Source organism: Colletotrichum chrysophilum, assembly GCF_026319265.1.
Source record: "Colletotrichum chrysophilum strain AFK26 chromosome Unknown scaffold_19, whole genome shotgun sequence".
Classification (NCBI taxonomy): domain Eukaryota; kingdom Fungi; phylum Ascomycota; class Sordariomycetes; order Glomerellales; family Glomerellaceae; genus Colletotrichum; species Colletotrichum chrysophilum.
This window is the reverse complement of record NW_026517306.1, coordinates 1-16,500: the sequence shown is the minus strand read 5'-3', so window position 1 is coordinate 16,500 and position 16,500 is coordinate 1. Positions and strand designations below refer to the sequence as shown.

The window sequence follows — 16,500 nt, the reverse complement described above, 5'->3', positions numbered from 1 at the left end:
TCTGCCTGGATCATATCTCACATATTGGTAGTAAATTGACTCCATCAACATCTTTGAACATTTGGTCTACAGTGTGTTGGACACTGTCGAAACTGAAGTGGCAAAATCGGCTGATCAACAAAGCCTCTTGCCTCATGAGCACTCACATCTTACCTCAGCCAGCTTAGACGAACAGAATCACTCGAACGCGGTAGGGTCGCGTGTGTTTCAGCAGCGGACCGACCTCCACCGAATGTTCATGACGTAGCAATGATGAGGCTTCCACGAAAGGCCACATAAGGGAGACTGGGCGAAGCTATTTCACTATAATATTGGATCTTTATCCTCAATTGCATTCAATTGTAACAGTTCTCCACAATCATACAAATATCTCACCTAATATTATCATCACTTCGCCAGTAATAAACATGTCTGGTACAGCTCCGAACAACCCTGCGCCTGGTAGCCACGCCAGCGACCGCGGAGTCGGCCAAACACCTCTGGACGCAAACCAGCACGGCCAAGCGCAGTAAGCGATATTCCAATCAGCTCTTCAAATTCTCTTTGCAGGATAGAAATTGAATTTTGTGTGAAAGTTTCGGCCGTTATCGCATCGAGGGCTGACACGTCACAGAAACATCATCGACGAGACCAAGGATACCCATGGTTCGGCGGTTGACCGCAACATCGGCGAGAGCATCGACGCCGCAAACGCGAAATCGGGGTTGCCGTCGCGGGTGGATGAGATCCTGAACAAATCTTCGTCGTCGTCGTCGCCTGCTGCGGGCAGCGGGACAGCTGGCGCGGAGCGCAAAGCCACGTTGGCGACCGAGCAGGGATTCCGGGTTGGCGAGGAGGCGGATCTGCATCATCTGGCTAGCAGCAAGCAGCCATGATGAGGCTCGGGAGTGGTTATCATTGAGAAAGATCATGTGGCGAGATGATTTAATGCAGTGATCGGCGAAGAAGTAGGGGTCGTGCTCGGAAACCGAACTCATACCTCCGGAACGGATTGTTTTGATACAGTACACTAGAAACGGAGGCCCTCCTGTGGTCTCGTCCAATAATAGGGTGGAAAGAAATTGCAATACTACGGGCGGCCTGCGAAGAAGTGAGGCCTCACGCTGGGCTTGGTTGAAGATGTGACCAAGGTCATGCAATTTTCTGTCTTTTGGACGATGAACCGGAGGGAGCATCACCAAACCCAAATGACAACATTCTATAAAGCAGGTCAGGTATATGCAATCAAATTGAGTATGCTGATGTACATGAGTCGTATGTACAAGATATGCTATTTTCATTCTTTCTTCATTAAGGCGTCTTCGGTCTTCATCCCGCGACATGATCCAAATAATTGTTCGCCTCTGGGAGAATGTACTCCTGTTCCAATGAAGATCACAAGGCGCACTGATCCAGGTTGTTTCCAGGTAGGCGCCTTTCTCGGGGAATTCGGGAGGACGGCACTGCTTGATCTTACCTCGCGGGCCTGCTGAGGAGAGGCTCTTGGTCGTCGCCCTCGTGCTCCACGTGCTTGTCCTTCTTCGCAAAGGGCCAGTAGCCCTTCTCGTTGCAGATCATGGCGAAGAAGCCCGTCGCGACGGCGACCCAGTAAAGGTTGTAGGAGACGACGGAGCCGACCGTGGCGGAGTTTTGCCAGCCGAGTACGGCGTTGAAGATTCCCCAGAAGCCGCCGCCGTTGAGGTCGGGGTTGCAGCACTGTTATGCGTTAGTATGTTGATTCGGGAGGAGGCTGTAAGGAACCATCTTACGTTTACGTGCCAAACACTCCTGCGAATGTCGTAGGAGCCAGGCCCGGAGCCCAGCTCTGCGGCGTCACCGCCGACAATCTTGTTCCACTCGTTCTGCTCAAAGTGCCAGACACCCTTGGAGAAGAGGCCAGCAGCAATGAGGTACAAGAAGCAGGTCGAAACGATGAGGAAGAGCTGGATGGGTGCGGTTTTGGAGCCCCTGAATGGGGAGTCAGCACGGGCATCATTATGGCTAGAGTTGTGACGAGGCAAACTCACTTGTAGATGAAGTAACCAACAAAGGCACCGAGAGCGAGTCCGAGGACCGAGGAGAGAGCAATGGCGCCGGCGGGAATGCTCACACCAACACCGACAATGAACAAGACACCCTCAAAGCCCTCTCGCAGGACCGTGATGAAAGGTAGCAGGAACAGGGCGTACTTCTCGCCGAGATACTTGAGTCGCTCACCCCAGGGGCCGGAGTGGCTCTCGGTAGCATTGAGAGCCTTGGACAGCTTCGCACGCCACTTGTCCTGGAGCTTCGTCACACGGAGGAGCACGGCGCCCATGGCGGTGATGATGAGGGAGGCGCCGAGGGAGAAGACGCCCTCCCAGATGCTCTCGGCGGCGGCGAACTGCTCCGCGCCGAGGCTGTGGATTCCGCTGATGATGGCAACGGCGATGAGAACGCACGTCAGCAGGCCGGCGACGGTGCCGAACCAGACCTGTGCATGTCAGATTTGGAGGTTCTCGTGAAAAAGATGGGACGAACTCACCTGCTGCACCATCTTTTGATAGAGAACGGGGTCATCTTGAGTTGCCAAAGTGCGCTTGATGAAGGCGAGCAGGACCGAGACGATGATGGCGGTCTCAAGGGACTCGCGGAAGGTGATGAAGAAGACTGGGGGGGTCAGCGACTACGTCTGAATGAGAATCGTCTCATCAAGCTTACTGGGCAGTGAAAATAGGTCCTCCATCTTGTGTGTTGTTTTGAGATGTTCTACGGGTGAGGCTGAAGATTGCAGATGGTGGGTGAGTGGTGGCGACTGGGGGCGAATGGTGGTGGTGCTAGGCGCGCGAGCGGCTGAGCGTCAGCTGAGAGAGTTCGGGCGGCTGGAACTTAAGGGGCTCTGGCTGCGCTGTTGGTCCTGGGCAGGCTTGACTCGACGAGGGAGGGGAGTGTGTCTACGGCGCAAGAGAGTCTGGAAGCATCGCAGACGACAGGCTTCTCGGCTGCGGTATATCGAAAGAAGAGAGAGAGGCTCGACGAGGGATGATGGATGCGACAGTCACCACAGCACAGCACAGCACAGGGCAGAGCGGAGATGCAGATGGATGAGATGCTGCGACAGCGGCCGGGGCGGCTCTTTTCGAAATGCGTGTGGTGGCCAGGGTGGATGGATGCCGATGGATACAGGGCTCTCACTGTGAAATTTCACGCTGGAACAATCCCGTCCCAACCAGCGTGAAGGATTGTCGGCCAAAGTCTGTCGCGTGACGGGCGACGGGCGCGGAGACCGAAAGGTTTTTCCTCGCTTTTTCGAGGACCGGGGTGTCCAGCGATGTCGGCTAGCGTCAAAGACGGAGCGAATCGGCAGTACTGTCCAGCATACCTAAGGTACCTTAGGTGTTGTGCTGCTGGCAGGTCGATGACAGGTTCGTCCCGGCGGAAGGGGTGGGCTGGCTGCTGCGTGTTTGATTTTCAGGCGGCGGCGGATCAGATAAACCCCACCGGGGTGGGCCTTTTTCGCTTTTCTTGAGGGGAGCTTTCCCTTATCAGATCCAGGCCGCCAAGACGCATGCAATTTTCCATCAGGCGACCCTTTTTCACGTGTGTCTCGCTTGCGACTTCCCCCCTTCCCTTTAGGTCCCTCTATTCGTAAAGCAGCCACACTGGAAGAAGGCCATGTTCTCCGTGCTCGGCCCGGTTCGATGAAGCCTTTGCGGAACCACGACGTTTTGAAATAGCGATACCAACACTCTGGTCGACGACGACGACGACGTTTGGCCCGGTGAGACAGCGACCGACACAAGGGAGACACACACAGAGAGAGAGTCTGGCAACTGAAAGCTTGTGTTGAGTCTTGAGTCATAGACTTGGTAACTTCGCCCACCACCGAGCGAGCACAGCACATCGCAACCCCAATTTGATGCTCACGGCCGCCATGGCCTTTTCATCGCCAAGTTCGCCCCTCATGGCTCGCCTCACAGCCTTGATGCTATTCGCGACGCCAGCCCTGGCAAAGACCATCAACCTCGACTGGAACATCACATGGGTGACTTCCAACCCCGACGGCCAGTTCGACAAGCCCACCATCGGCGTTAACGGACAATGGCCGCTGCCACTCATCGAGGCCACAAAAGGTGACAGGCTCGTTCTCAACGTCAACAACCAGCTCGGTGTTGAGAGCACCAGCCTGCACTTCCACGGTCTGTTCCAAAATGGCACAAACTACATGGACGGCGCTGTCGGCGTCACCCAGTGCGCCATTCCTCCAGGAAAGTCTCTTACATATGATTTCAAGGTGAGAGACCCAACTTATACACTCACATGGCCATTACATGAGGCTCACACATCTTCTCAGTTTGATCAATCAGGCACATACTGGTACCACGCCCACAACGATGGCCAGTATCCCGAAGGTCTGCGTGGCCCCGTTGTCATCCACGACCCCGAGGGCCCTTACGAGGGAAAGTATGACGAGGAACTCGTCATCACCCTGTCGGATTGGTATCACCAGTCGACGAGATATCTCATCAAGGAGCTCATCAGCGTCGAGAACCCCACCGGCGCCGAGCCCGTCCCCAACTCGGCTCTCATGAACGATACCCAAAACCTGCAGGTCAAGGTCCAGCCCGGCAAGACCTACCTCATCCGCCTGGTCAACGTCGGTGCCTTTGCATCTCAGTACATCTGGTTCGAGGGCCACCAGATGCGTGTTGTTGAGGTTGACGGCGTCTGGACTGAGGAGGCCGATGCCGACATGCTCTACATCACCCCGGCGCAGCGCTACAGCGTTCTTCTCACCACCAAGAAGGATGCATCGCAAAACTTCGCCATCGTCGGCTCCATGGACGAGGAGTTGTTCGATGTCATTCCCGACGAACAGAACTCCAACGTCACCGGCTGGCTCGTCTACGATGAGAAGAAGCCCCTGCCTGAGCCCGCGACCGTAGACGATTTTGAGGCCGCTTTTGATGATGTTGATCTGGTACCCGTCGACCATCGCGAGCTCTATGACAAGGTCGATTACTCCTTCAGCTTCACCGTCAAGATGGATAATCTGGTTGACGGCGCTAACTAGTATGTCTCCCGTCGAATGTTGTGACAGTACAATGACTAACATGCACAAGCGCCTTCTTCAACGACAAGACCTACGTCGCCCCCAAGGTCCCGTCCTTGTACACCGCCCTCACCGTCGGAGAGAAGAACGCCCTGGACCCCCGCGTCTACGGTACCTACACCAACACGCAGGTCCTCAAGCACAACGAGGTGATCGAGATCGTCCTCAACAACGAGGACGACGGCAAGCACCCCTTCCACCTCCACGGCCACCAGTTCCAAGTCGTCCACCGCTCCGACGAGGACGCCGGCGCGTACGCAAACGACAGCAGCATCAGCTTCCCAAAGTACCCGATGCGCCGAGACACCCTCGTCGTCGAGGGCAACGGCAACTTTGTGATCCGCTTCAAGGCTAACAACCCGGGCGTGTGGCTCTTCCACTGCCATATTGAGTGGCACATGGACCAGGGTCTTGTCGCCACCATCATCGAGGCGCCCGAGGCGCTCCAGGGGCAGAAGATCCCTGAGGGACACCTGGAGGCGTGTCGTGCGGGTGGAGTTCCCACCAAAGGCAACGCCGCAGGCAATACCAAGAATTTCTTTGACCTGAAGGGTGAGAACAAGCCTGCCGGGCCCCTGCCTGAAGGATTCACGGCCAAGGGCTATGTTGCCATGTTTTTCAGCGTTATCGCCGCCTTCCTGGGCCTGGCCGTTATTTCATGGTGAGTTTAACGAATCAGTCTCCTTTTCCATCACTGAAGCTTTCATGCTAATTCTTGCTAGGTACGGTTCTATGGAGTCTGACCAGAAGGAGAGCGCTGTCGAAGAAGACGAGACAACTCCTCTGGCCAGAGGCGGAGATGAGTGAGACGCATATAGAAGATCTTTACAACATCATACCCAAGCAATGTGATTTACCATAGCATTTATCAGCAATCGGTCAAATTTGAACAGAGAGATTCACCTGCTATTCGCTATCTGATGCTGCGACCAAGACTGTGGGCCTGGCGAGCCATCTCGGTCTCCGAGGCATGGCCCTCGGTATCTCGGAGCACAGTGTCAACCCCGTTCGGGAGCACTTCCATCTGTCGATTGTCTGTCAACCACTGAGGATACAGCGCTTATTTAGGATGGCTTGAGTAAGGTGGCTGTTAGGTTGTTGGCAAACATCGAATTGGCACACTGATGAGTGATACGTCGTTGGAAGCACCGAGCACATTTGGACTTGGGCGAGCACAGATAACCATCAACCATAAACTCATTGCTAAACTAAGAACTGGATATCATCTCGTCGCACATAAACACATCGTCCAACCAAAAGTCCATAAATCATGACATCCAACCCAGCCATCCACCCCTTCCCTCCACCATCACCAACAGTCCTATGTACCTGAAGCCATGCCGCACCCCTTGCCTCAGAGCCTTGCTCATCGGATATTGTTAAGCTGGACGCTGTTCTGCGAAGTTGAGTCCTTGGCGGCGTTCCAGTGCTCCGAGTTCCTCGCGTTGTCCTCCATGCGCGCAAGGCGGGAGTTGCGCTTCTTCTGCTGGCTGCGGCGGTAGAAGAACAACGCGGCGCCGAGGAGCAGGCCGACGCCCGCGACGGCACCGATGACGATACCGGCGATGGCGCCGCCGGAAAGCTTCTTGCTGCCGGAGGACGAAGAGCCGGAGGACGAAGAGCCGGAGCCGCTGTTGGAGGCGGAGTTGGTGGACGAGGCGGACGGGGAGGCGGTGGCCTTGAGGTCGTCCTCGCCGGGCTCGGTGGCGTTGAAGCAGGGGATGCGGGTGTTGAAGTTGGCGAGCTCGACGTAGGTGATGTCGGCGCAGGCGTAGAAGGTCTGGTTGTGCGGGGCGTCCCAGTCGGCCTTGTAGATGATCTGGAGGGTGGCGTTGCTGCCGGCGGTGACGGAGCTGGGCGGGTTGGCGATGTTGACGCAGGTGTGGCCGGGGTTCAGGTCGGCGACGCTCTGGTTTTCGATGAGAGTTTCAAAGTCGCTGTTGGAGGTAGGGTCTGGGGGAACGAGTAAGTATGTTGTTGTTGCAGAATGCAGTTTACACAAGTTGGTTGTACAAGAAGTGTCAAAATCTGGGTTAGGGGGTTAGGGTTAACATACCGTTCTTGTAGGAAATGGAGATCTTGGTGTTGTAGTAGTCATCCTGAGCAACGAGGGCAACCTGTCCGTTCACTGGCAGAGTTTATGTCAGACATGAGCAGTTGAGATTGAAGTCATCGCAACTCACCAAGAGGGAACTCGGTTCTGTTCTCAACGCCAGACTTGGAGCCGCAAGGGGCCTGGTTGTCCATATCGCCGCTCCATACTCTGTCGGCGGGCCACATGAAAGCAGCAGGGCTACGAGACAAAGTCAGTCAACGTCACTAACACCGCAGTTCCTCGGCGTCCGACTCACCCCATGTCGTCATCCATGACATTGTCCTGGGCGTAGGCGACAGACGCCAGCCCGAGGGCCAAGAAGGTCTTCAGCGAGGAGTGCATTTCGACAAGTCGATGAAAACGATTGCAAGTCGGATACCCGGCAGAACCCCAAGAGATGCAAAGCCACAACTTCAGACCAAGAGACTGGACTGGGATCGGGGAGATGAGCGATGGAAATTAAGAATTAAGGGGTGTGCATCCTTGGGAACACGAACCGGATGGCGGCAATGCGTTCAAGTTATACTACTGCTGCAAGTGCCTACCCGGTTTACCCAGTTTACCTTTCTGATGTACGGAGACTGCCTCTTCGAGGGCTGCATGTGTGTGTGTGTGTGTACATGTTCCCGCCCCGCGCACGCCAACCTCGATCCAACCACCTCCGCTTTGCACATGTGCAGAATAGACAACGCTCAAAAAGCAATGAGGGAAAAACTCGAACCGTCCGTCCACACGCACAGGACTACAGAAGTGCGGCCCAGAACGTGGGCTCCTCTGGCCAAGTGCGCCGAATCTCGTTGGGTGATGCATGGTCTGGGTGGTGGTGCAGGTGGCGACAGGTTCTTGGAAAGTCTTGGAAATGTACCGTGAGGTTCACAGGATGACAGGACCCAGCAAGATCCAAAGGGACCTTTGGAGGAGCGGTTCGGCAGCATTGCAGAGGAGAACTGGGGACAGGCATCGGCGGCAAATACGAAGTTTTCGGCCGCCGAAGGGGCCGGCCGGTTCAATCTAACGTCTCTCTCTCTTTCTCCCCTCTCTGTTTGTTTGTCCAGTCTTTTCTGCAATAGACTGGTGGGCAAAGGGCCAGCATCGGATAAGCGTTACTTGGCAAAAAGGCAACGCGTTGCAGAGTAGCGTGGGAGTCATGGAGAAGCGACAGGGTTCCGGGTTGTGAGTCTTGACTCTTGAGTGGTGAGATGCGCAACATTCGAAGAGGGGAACGAGGGATAAAAAATACAATTAAATAAAAACAATTTTCAGAGTGCAGTTTATCAGATCGCTCCGTCCAATCAAGTGCTGCCATGCGGCCCGCCGTGCCTCTTGGCGGCAGCGCCAATATCGCCCAAACAGGGAACGTCCGTCCTCTTCGCCGATGGCTTTCCCACTGATGTGATTGATAAGATTAGATGCATCACAAGGTCGAGATCCTGTGTGTGTCCAGTGCCCGGTGCTCCGCTCCATTTAATCGTACCTTAAACCCTTTCTCCACCGACAAGGGGGGGCTGGCGTCTCCTCCTCCTCCTTCCAGCCAGCCATTCAGCCAGAACTCAGTCCGACCTCGCCCACAAAAGAACAAGGGGGGAGGGTAGTTTAACCCATCCCGCCGAACGAAGCGAGAAAAAGTGCCCCCCTCACGCCACGGACAGTCATCGTCCATCAGATAATCGCTGTGGCCATGGGCGACCCCTGGTTCTGGGCCGAGAGCTGGGCCCGACGATATCGGTGAATCCAGACACACGCACCGGAAAGAAGAGCCCTTTTCGGGAAGGCGAGAAGCATCCTTACCGGCCAACCGAATGTTTTCAGCACTTGGCATCAGGTCACCGTTTCCCGACAGGTCGACAAAGAGGGCGGGGTGGAGGATGAGAGGGGCGGCGGCGGCACAGGAACATGATGTGAGTTTGTTGTTGCTACCTTGCCTACTGCAAGCTGCAACTGCGCGCGCGCGAGAGCGGAGCGGATCATGGATCATTAGTCTGGCAACAAACCACTGCCAACCAGTCTTCCTCCTCCTCTTCACTCGTCTGCTTCTCTTGCATAGCACACTAATCAAGACTTTAGTCATGTCCTCGGCATCGCCAGCTGGTTAAGGTAGCAGCCGTACCATGTAAGTACTGCGTACACTTAGAGTTGCGTTGGTTCGGCGGGTACCTGTGCCACGCCCCCTCCCCTCCTCTCCGACATGGATCTCGTTCTTGATTTTCCATCGTTGGTACGAGCTTTTCGGCATCCCGCACGAGATTGCACTCCCAAGCGCGCCGGGCCCAGTCATGTCGGGTCGGCGATCCGGGGCAAATCCGAGCACGCCAGATCCCAACTTGCTCACCTTGCTCACGCCGGATTGCCCTTTGTCTTTTGGCAAATCCACATGCGCGCGAGTTAGTTCATCCCCCTGTCTCCGCGAGCTGGATGATGGAGCTGAGCCAAGACTGCGAAGCTGGGAGTTCCCATGACGGATACACACACACGAACCCGGCTCGCAGTCTAGACTGACGCGTGGTTCCTGGGAATACGAAAAGCCAAGGGCAGTATGCATATAATAGGCTCTTCCCAACCGTCTCTTGGTCCGGCTTGTCTCCTCTTCCTCCTCACGCTCGTTCTTAATTAGCTGATTGGCATTTCCAAGACAATTCCCCTTCCAGTCCTCAAAGCATCTTCCTCGGCATCCTCAACCTTTAGCCTTACAAGCTTCCTAATAGCCTTCAAGATGCGTTCATTCGTTACCTGCACCGTCCTGGCCTCCGTCGCCTCCCTGGCTTCTGCCTCCATCCAGGCTCGCTGGGAGTACCCTGAGGCCGTTCCCGCTATCATGCGCCGTCAGGACCCTGGCACTCCCGCCTACGCCTGCCACGAGAACTGCGGTAAGAACAAGTCATCATTGGGGTCTCAACTGAGGCACAATGGCAGCTATATCACGAGATTTGGCGTCTAACACCACCTGACATAGGTCTTCTCATCACCCTCGGCCGTACCGACGGCTTCTGCGACAACGCCGAGTGGAACACCCGCTACGACGCCTGCATGGCCTGCGCCAACAACTTCGGCATCTGGATCTACTACCGCAACGGCGTGACCACCGCCGCCGAGAAGTGCGGCCTGTCTCCCACTCCCAGCCCCTCCGGCGCCGCCGCCACCACTGCCGCTGCCACCAGCGCCGCCCCGGCTCCGTCTACTGCCGCCGAGCCCGCCCCTACCACCGCTGCCGCCCCTACCACCGCTGCCGCCTCTTCCTCCGCTGCCGCCCCTCCCGCTGAGGAGTCCTCTTCCGCCCCTGCTGCCACCTCTGCCGCCGCTCCCGCCACCACCCTGACCACCGCCGCCAGCTCTGCCGCCTCCTCCGGCGCTGCCACCCCCTCCGCCTCCGGCACCGGTGCCGCCGGTACCTCCACCGCCACCGCTACCCGCGTCACTTCCATCGGTACCTCCGTCGTCATTGTATGTGTCGCCTGGGCCTGGTCTCTGTTGTGATGGGAATCTGTGTTAACGTGGTCTCTCTCTGCCTTTTAGCCCTCCGGAACTGCCACCCCCAGCAGCCCCGTCTTCGCCGGCGCTTCCAAGAACACCGGCGTCCTCGGCGCCGTCGGTGTCGTCGGCCTGGTCCTTGCTGCTCTCTAAGCGAGAACGCCGTCATGACGATGATTTGTACATACGCGATGAATTTGGAAAACCACACCAAGAAGCATTAGCTTGCTTCACCTTAATTTTCACTGGAGATCTGGGCCACGTTTCAATGTGTGTATGATAGCGAGCTTGTTATTATACGATTGGAGATAGTATATCAAAACCTAATGAGTCTCCCATCATGTGCTAGTTCTGTGTCTTCGTAAAACTGTTCTTGATGATTTAGAGTAAACCTGCCTGGTGCCTGTTTATGCAGCATGATATTAGGATAAATAGTAGTATTTCTGACTGGCTGGTGATCCATAGACCGCGTTCCTGAGCGGACTTTCAAAAAGGTCGCGAATCTGATCGAGGCTGTAGCCAGCGTTGATGGCAAGCTGAAGCATGATGCGAGCCTGGTCGGCCCCGACATAACTTGAGTAAATGCTACGACAACAATCAGCCAGCGGTCAAGGAGGTGAGTGTGATGAGGCTCTTCGTGGGAGAGGAAGAAGACATGGAAGGTCGACTCACAGAGCCCCGGGAATAGGACTGGGCACGCCGGAGCCGGTAACCGGGCGGGCGACGGCAACGGTGGGTATCCCTTGCTCATAGAGATCGGCAGCCGCAGCTCTGGCGCTAGGACTGACGGAAGCCGCTCCGGGCCCCAGGATCACCAAACCCCTGTTCAAAGATTAGCATCGGCGGTGGAGGGGGTTCTGCAAAAAGTGATCGGCTTACTTTGCCCCGTTTTGGACAGCGGCGTACATCAACGAGGCATCGAAGCCCTCTGGGACGTTGTCAGTGCGGAACGATCATTCTGCTGGTTTTAATGGGGGAATACATACGGTGGCCGTAGACAATGATGACAGCAGGCAGCTCGGTCGTGTTGCTGACGTCAAAATAGGGACGGCCGGTGGGGTATGCCGCGTCGAAGAAATAGTATGGCTGTCCGGCGAGGAAGGCACCAAGGTTTCCTTGCTCGAGAGCGTGGAAGGTGTCGGGAGTGTTGGCGTTGACCTTGGTTGAGTAGTAGATGGACGTAATTCTAAGAAGGTCAGATATATCATATGGATATCTTCATGAACGCTTCTACACTTCTTACCTGTCATTGAAAGCAATAAGTCCACCGCGGTTTCGCGAAGCAGGTGAGGCAGCGGCAGCGACAGCCTGGTAAAAGTTGGACCGTCCATCAGGAGATATATATGTGTCGGGACGCATGGCGCCTGTCGCTACGAATGGCTTGGAGCAGTTGAAGGTCAAGTCTACGCCGAAGGCCTTCACTCGAGTTAGTCTTCTGATTCTTTGCCCATTCCAAACCATCAACCCACTGTCTCCTCTAATGTGTTCGTCCCGTGGAACATGATGGCACCAGCGATATCGCTCCCCTCAGAACAGAGCTGTTTGTTGGCGTATTGGCTGATGTTCAAGTACAGCGAAGAATTGAGGCCCGCGCTTCCGCCTGATGCTGGGAACCTCACAATCGCAAGCTGGGCGACGTCGAGGACCTCGGTGATATTGCCAATCAGATCCTCGGGGGTGGGAGGATTGCCCGAGCCGTAGGCGATGTTGTCAAGACGACTGTAGTTTGAGGCTGACAGGATGGTTCCACCGGCGCTGTAAATTCTGCATGTCGTTGTCAGTCAAGAGGAAGACATATCCAAGCCTTTGCTGTACTCACACGACCTTGGGTAACGATGAGTTGGTCGAGATCCACTCCAGGTCCCAGTCGTTTTGAGTTACATCTGCACGAGAGATAGGAGAGGCGCACGAAATAACGGCCAATGATAGGAGAACCCAACAGTATCGAAGAAACATCATGATGGTATATGATGATATCTTGGCACAGGAAGTGGTGTTTGTGCGATGTCACGACTGTGAAAGCGTCTTCGGTACCGTGTCACAGACCACATGTCGTCTTTATTTATATGTCACAAGTCGGAAAATCCTGTGGCGTTCTTCATGAATAATCATAGCTGTAACTGCAAGCTTGATAGAGGATCCTCTCCGCATGTAACGAAGCATACATCGGCCATCGAGCCTGCAGTGAAGCTCGTAGGCCTGAATTCCTTCACGGCGAGACTGGATAAGGACCCCACCTCGTTATCTCGGCCAGCACCGCCGAAGGCTAGGATGGCGGTGTACCATTGCCCGCGGATCTAAGCTTGGCATTACAAATGCGTTGATTTTGTCTCCGATGCTTCTGGGCCATAGTTCACTTTGCTTCGAAGCCACAGCAGGAAATAAAGTCTTATCATGTAAACTCCGCTATCAGTATCCGTATCCTTGCAAACCATCAGCCGGCTGCAGAATGGTTAACTTGTGTTGGTATCGGGTGCTGTCCGCATGGTGCGAGGATGCGCGGGGTAGCTGGGTCTCCGGGTGGCTGGTATCTGTGGGGGTTAATGACGTTGATCCAGTGGTCGGCTGGGATGCATCGCGACCCTGCCCTCCGCCATCCCTCGTTGCCCTCAGTCATTTCGGTCTAGCAGTTTGGATACATAAGTAGAGAGACATAAAAGCAAAAAGATCAGTGGTCGGAATGTTAATATTATCTGACAATATAGGGCTCTTCTAATAACATTACTCTAACCGCAGAAGGTCTTCAGAAATGATAGGTTGATGCCTCTTCAGAATCTACCTACGCGTAATTGTTGAATAGTGAGATATGGGTTCTAGACGAAAAAAATGCTTCACCAGCAGAGGTCTGATGAGGATGGGCAATGCCCTTTCTATATACATGTACAGCCCCTGCTCCTTGCACTAACCATTCTGGGGCGACCCTGTTCAACAGCAACCGCCAGAAACTAACTAGGGTATGCCGTCGAAAACATGTGCACCAGAACTGCATCCTGTCGCAGTGAAATACCATCCCCACGAACGCTCAAGTGTTACCATCGGCTTCGTCTTGTTGCGGCTTTTCAGCAGGTAAACCAACGTCCAGGACATGTTCACACCGCCTACGATAGCTTCCAAAGCAGTCGTTGCCTCTTGCACAACTTCCGGGTCTTGACATCTAACCAGTGCAAAGCCTATGGGGCGGATGATGGAGTTCTCAAGCCCAATCGTGGCGGGGCCGTTGAGGGGCTTCTCCCGGGCAAGCTGCATCATGCTGCGGATGAGATCTAGGTAAAGTGGCTTCACCGCCGGCAGCATGTTTGCGTGTGTCTTGTGGCGGGCGTGCAGCTCTGAGATGGTCTCGAGATACATGGTCTCAAGAATCATCGCCCGCGACCATCGGGAGCCATGGGTGATTCTGTGTTCTTTGGCGTGTTGCAAAAGCGGCGTGAAAGCGGTGCGCCACGAGTGAAGGAAGTCGTCGCATTCGTTGTACGCAGCAGCCTTCGTAGCCTCGCTGACTCGTCGGACCCCGTCCCCGGAAATCTTGAGAGGGTGGAGCGAATGGGCCATCATGTGTTGCACGAAGTTCCACCAGGTAAAAGCCTGCTGAGTGCTGTTGAAGCGGTCGGGAATTTTGCTCATGCTGAGTCGGTGTCGACACCCATGAGGAAACCGTCGTGCTGGGCACAATATTTTGACATGACCTGCCTTGCTTAATGATTCGATCCAGGGGGATGTATCGTGTCGCTCTAGAGAATCGAACATGGCCTTGTCCATATCCGAGAGTCTAAGCTCCTCAAGGGGAAGACCCTGCTCCTCGATCAACAAATCAACATATTGGTACATCATGGCAACAGCGTGGTTGTGGTGTTTGGCGGCGTTGACTGTGCTGCCAGCCATGAACTCGAAAGTCGTGAAAAGCATCGACGCTAGAATGGCGCTGGGCAAGGTGGTCTTCGAAGACTTCAGTCGGTATATTGCGCGGACCCCGCGACCATAATGCTCCAAGGCCGCCTGGTACTCCTCACTGATGTAATCTTCCAGGGTCATCGACTGGAAGGACCTCCCAAGCGCACCCACAGCGCAACAGATTTGACGGACACCACTAGTCTCCGCTGCGCTTTGGGCGAACTTGGGAGTCATGATTGAAGCATCATCGATGAGGAGCGTGTCTCCCGACTCGACACTGAAAGCAAATGACTGGAAAGCCTCCCAGTCCTTCTGCTGGCCAAATAGCATTGTTTCATAGCCAGGGATCTTGAATAAACGGGTATCGGTGGTGGAGAAATTGTGGCTACGGGAGACAATCCGTGCCTGTTTCGACGGCAGCAGAGTGCGGGACGTTGAGTCTAGGTAGCCAGGACACTCGCGTCCGGACTTGACACATTTCATGCAGAATGGCCTAGCTTGATCGCACTTGACGTGGCGCCGCCTGGGCCGTTGTATGAGTACAAGGGATTTCGTAGGATGGAGACCCCAGGGGAATGGGGAGAATGGGGTCTTGCAAGTATCATATCCATACATACCTGCATTCTCGACATCCGGTACGGCTTTTCGGGGCGCTGGCTCGACTCAGCTTCGGGCGATTGGCAACCGAGAACGCCATGATTTGACCATTTTTCGGGGGCCTATTGGTTTCCTCTCAAGTCAGCGTGGAACTGCAAGCACCATGCAGCTCATTTATCCCGACTGAGACAGACTTGTGCCACCATCGGACCAGTCTGCATGTGAACCAAGACGCCGGGACCGATCCTTCCCAGTTCGGACCGTCCTTAGCATTGACACATCACAGCGCTCGACTCTACCTGCACCAACCCGTACGTACCGTTCATCTGGGCCTGTAGGGCTCCGCGATTGGGTTCTAGACGAGCTTCCGCTGTCGCTACCCTTCGTAGATGCGGAACTCGCATCCATTCTGTCAAGATACAATACACTGAATCAGGCGCTAGTACGACACGAGATGCCCCAAAGACAAACGTAAACGAGTAGCATGCGAATACGAGAGGAAGAAGGAATGCAGCCGAAGAGCTCCAACGAGTGTGGTGGTCTGAGAGCTGGAATTGGCATATCAAGAAGGAATCAAGCTTCGTCAAATGCCCCTGAAATGACCCTCTCGCCAACAGGCAACAGAGAATTAGAGACGGAGGATCCCGAGGACTAGGGAGCTCGGCGATCAAGGGTTGTGATCCTTCCAAGTTCTGACCAATCATAGCTTTAGAACTCTTCAATCTACAGATTTGAGCAGCCAATAAGAAAGTCGGACAAACGCACTTCCTTTTTGGGAACCCATGTCCGTCACGTAATTTATCACTAAATGTGGTCCCGGCATGCGACAAATGTGATCGAGCCCATGCATCCCGATAATTGATATCAAAAGAGCGTTGGCATGCAACTGTTTTTTGACGAATTACAATGCCGTCAGTCTTCCTTGAGATTCCACGAGAGACGCCGGAGGAGCCGGTCCGCATAAATGGGTCTGCTCTTCCGCCTCCGGTCTTAACACCGGTATGTGTGACCCGCTTGACCCGTCCGCGATCTCACCTAGTGCATCTCATTCACAGCATGATGTCAAAGGCGGCCTGACTATAATTTCTCTCCCATTGATGATAAGCAAGTATAGCGAGTCATCGCAGACATCGTCGGGATATAGTTTTCAGAGCGTCAAGTGTCACGGGCTGGAGCCCGGATTGATATCTCCGGCTTCGCCGGAGCAGTTACCGAGATCCGGCTCCGTTGGACCCATTATTCTGCCGCAGTACGCCGCCTAACGCGGCCTGCTTCACCGCTGTTAGGTGCCTACCCTTGTAAAGTCCTTTCTTCCTTCTTCAGCTTAGAATAGTCAATCGACGGCACCTCTACGCTGAACAAGCCTAGGGGCCAGCCCCTTACA

The 16,500-nt window shown here is 54.9% G+C and overlaps 7 protein-coding genes across 7 annotated transcripts; 3 read left to right on the top strand and 4 right to left on the bottom strand.

Moving 5' to 3' along the window:
- Positions 1-407: 407 nt before the first annotated feature.
- COL26b_003394 (uncharacterized protein) lies at positions 408-875 on the top strand (the record flags this gene model as incomplete). Its single annotated transcript, XM_053176292.1, has 2 exons — positions 408-508; positions 614-875. 2 exons carry the CDS (start codon positions 408-410, stop codon positions 873-875), a joined length of 363 nt encoding a protein of 120 aa, XP_053039641.1.
- A 577-nt stretch (positions 876-1,452) lies between these two features.
- Positions 1,453-2,704, bottom strand: COL26b_003393 (uncharacterized protein; the record flags this gene model as incomplete). The annotated part of the gene is made up of 5 exons (XM_053176291.1): positions 1,453-1,695; positions 1,749-1,947; positions 2,007-2,452; positions 2,504-2,628; positions 2,680-2,704. The coding sequence occupies 5 exons, from the start codon at positions 2,702-2,704 to the stop codon at positions 1,453-1,455; spliced, it is 1,038 nt and encodes a 345-aa protein (XP_053039640.1).
- Positions 2,705-3,922: 1,218 nt separating this feature from the next.
- Positions 3,923-5,878, top strand: COL26b_003392 (uncharacterized protein; the record flags this gene model as incomplete). The annotated part of the gene is made up of 4 exons (XM_053176290.1): positions 3,923-4,252; positions 4,313-5,031; positions 5,082-5,732; positions 5,794-5,878. The coding sequence occupies 4 exons, from the start codon at positions 3,923-3,925 to the stop codon at positions 5,876-5,878; spliced, it is 1,785 nt and encodes a 594-aa protein (XP_053039639.1).
- A 559-nt stretch (positions 5,879-6,437) lies between these two features.
- On the bottom strand, positions 6,438-7,508 carry COL26b_003391 (uncharacterized protein; the record flags this gene model as incomplete). The annotated part of the gene is made up of 4 exons (XM_053176289.1): positions 6,438-7,024; positions 7,128-7,199; positions 7,255-7,364; positions 7,423-7,508. 4 exons carry the CDS (start codon positions 7,506-7,508, stop codon positions 6,438-6,440), a joined length of 855 nt encoding a protein of 284 aa, XP_053039638.1.
- Positions 7,509-9,876: 2,368 nt separating this feature from the next.
- COL26b_003390 (uncharacterized protein) lies at positions 9,877-10,784 on the top strand (the record flags this gene model as incomplete). Its single annotated transcript, XM_053176288.1, has 3 exons — positions 9,877-10,030; positions 10,117-10,604; positions 10,677-10,784. The coding sequence occupies 3 exons, from the start codon at positions 9,877-9,879 to the stop codon at positions 10,782-10,784; spliced, it is 750 nt and encodes a 249-aa protein (XP_053039637.1).
- Positions 10,785-11,299: 515 nt separating this feature from the next.
- Positions 11,300-11,990, bottom strand: COL26b_003389 (uncharacterized protein; the record flags this gene model as incomplete). Its single annotated transcript, XM_053176287.1, has 4 exons — positions 11,300-11,453; positions 11,511-11,559; positions 11,618-11,817; positions 11,875-11,990. 4 exons carry the CDS (start codon positions 11,988-11,990, stop codon positions 11,300-11,302), a joined length of 519 nt encoding a protein of 172 aa, XP_053039636.1.
- Positions 11,991-12,091: 101 nt separating this feature from the next.
- COL26b_003388 (uncharacterized protein) lies at positions 12,092-14,849 on the bottom strand (the record flags this gene model as incomplete). The annotated part of the gene is made up of 3 exons (XM_053176286.1): positions 12,092-12,395; positions 13,708-14,253; positions 14,374-14,849. The coding sequence occupies 3 exons, from the start codon at positions 14,847-14,849 to the stop codon at positions 12,092-12,094; spliced, it is 1,326 nt and encodes a 441-aa protein (XP_053039635.1).
- Between the last annotated feature and the right edge of the window lie 1,651 nt (positions 14,850-16,500).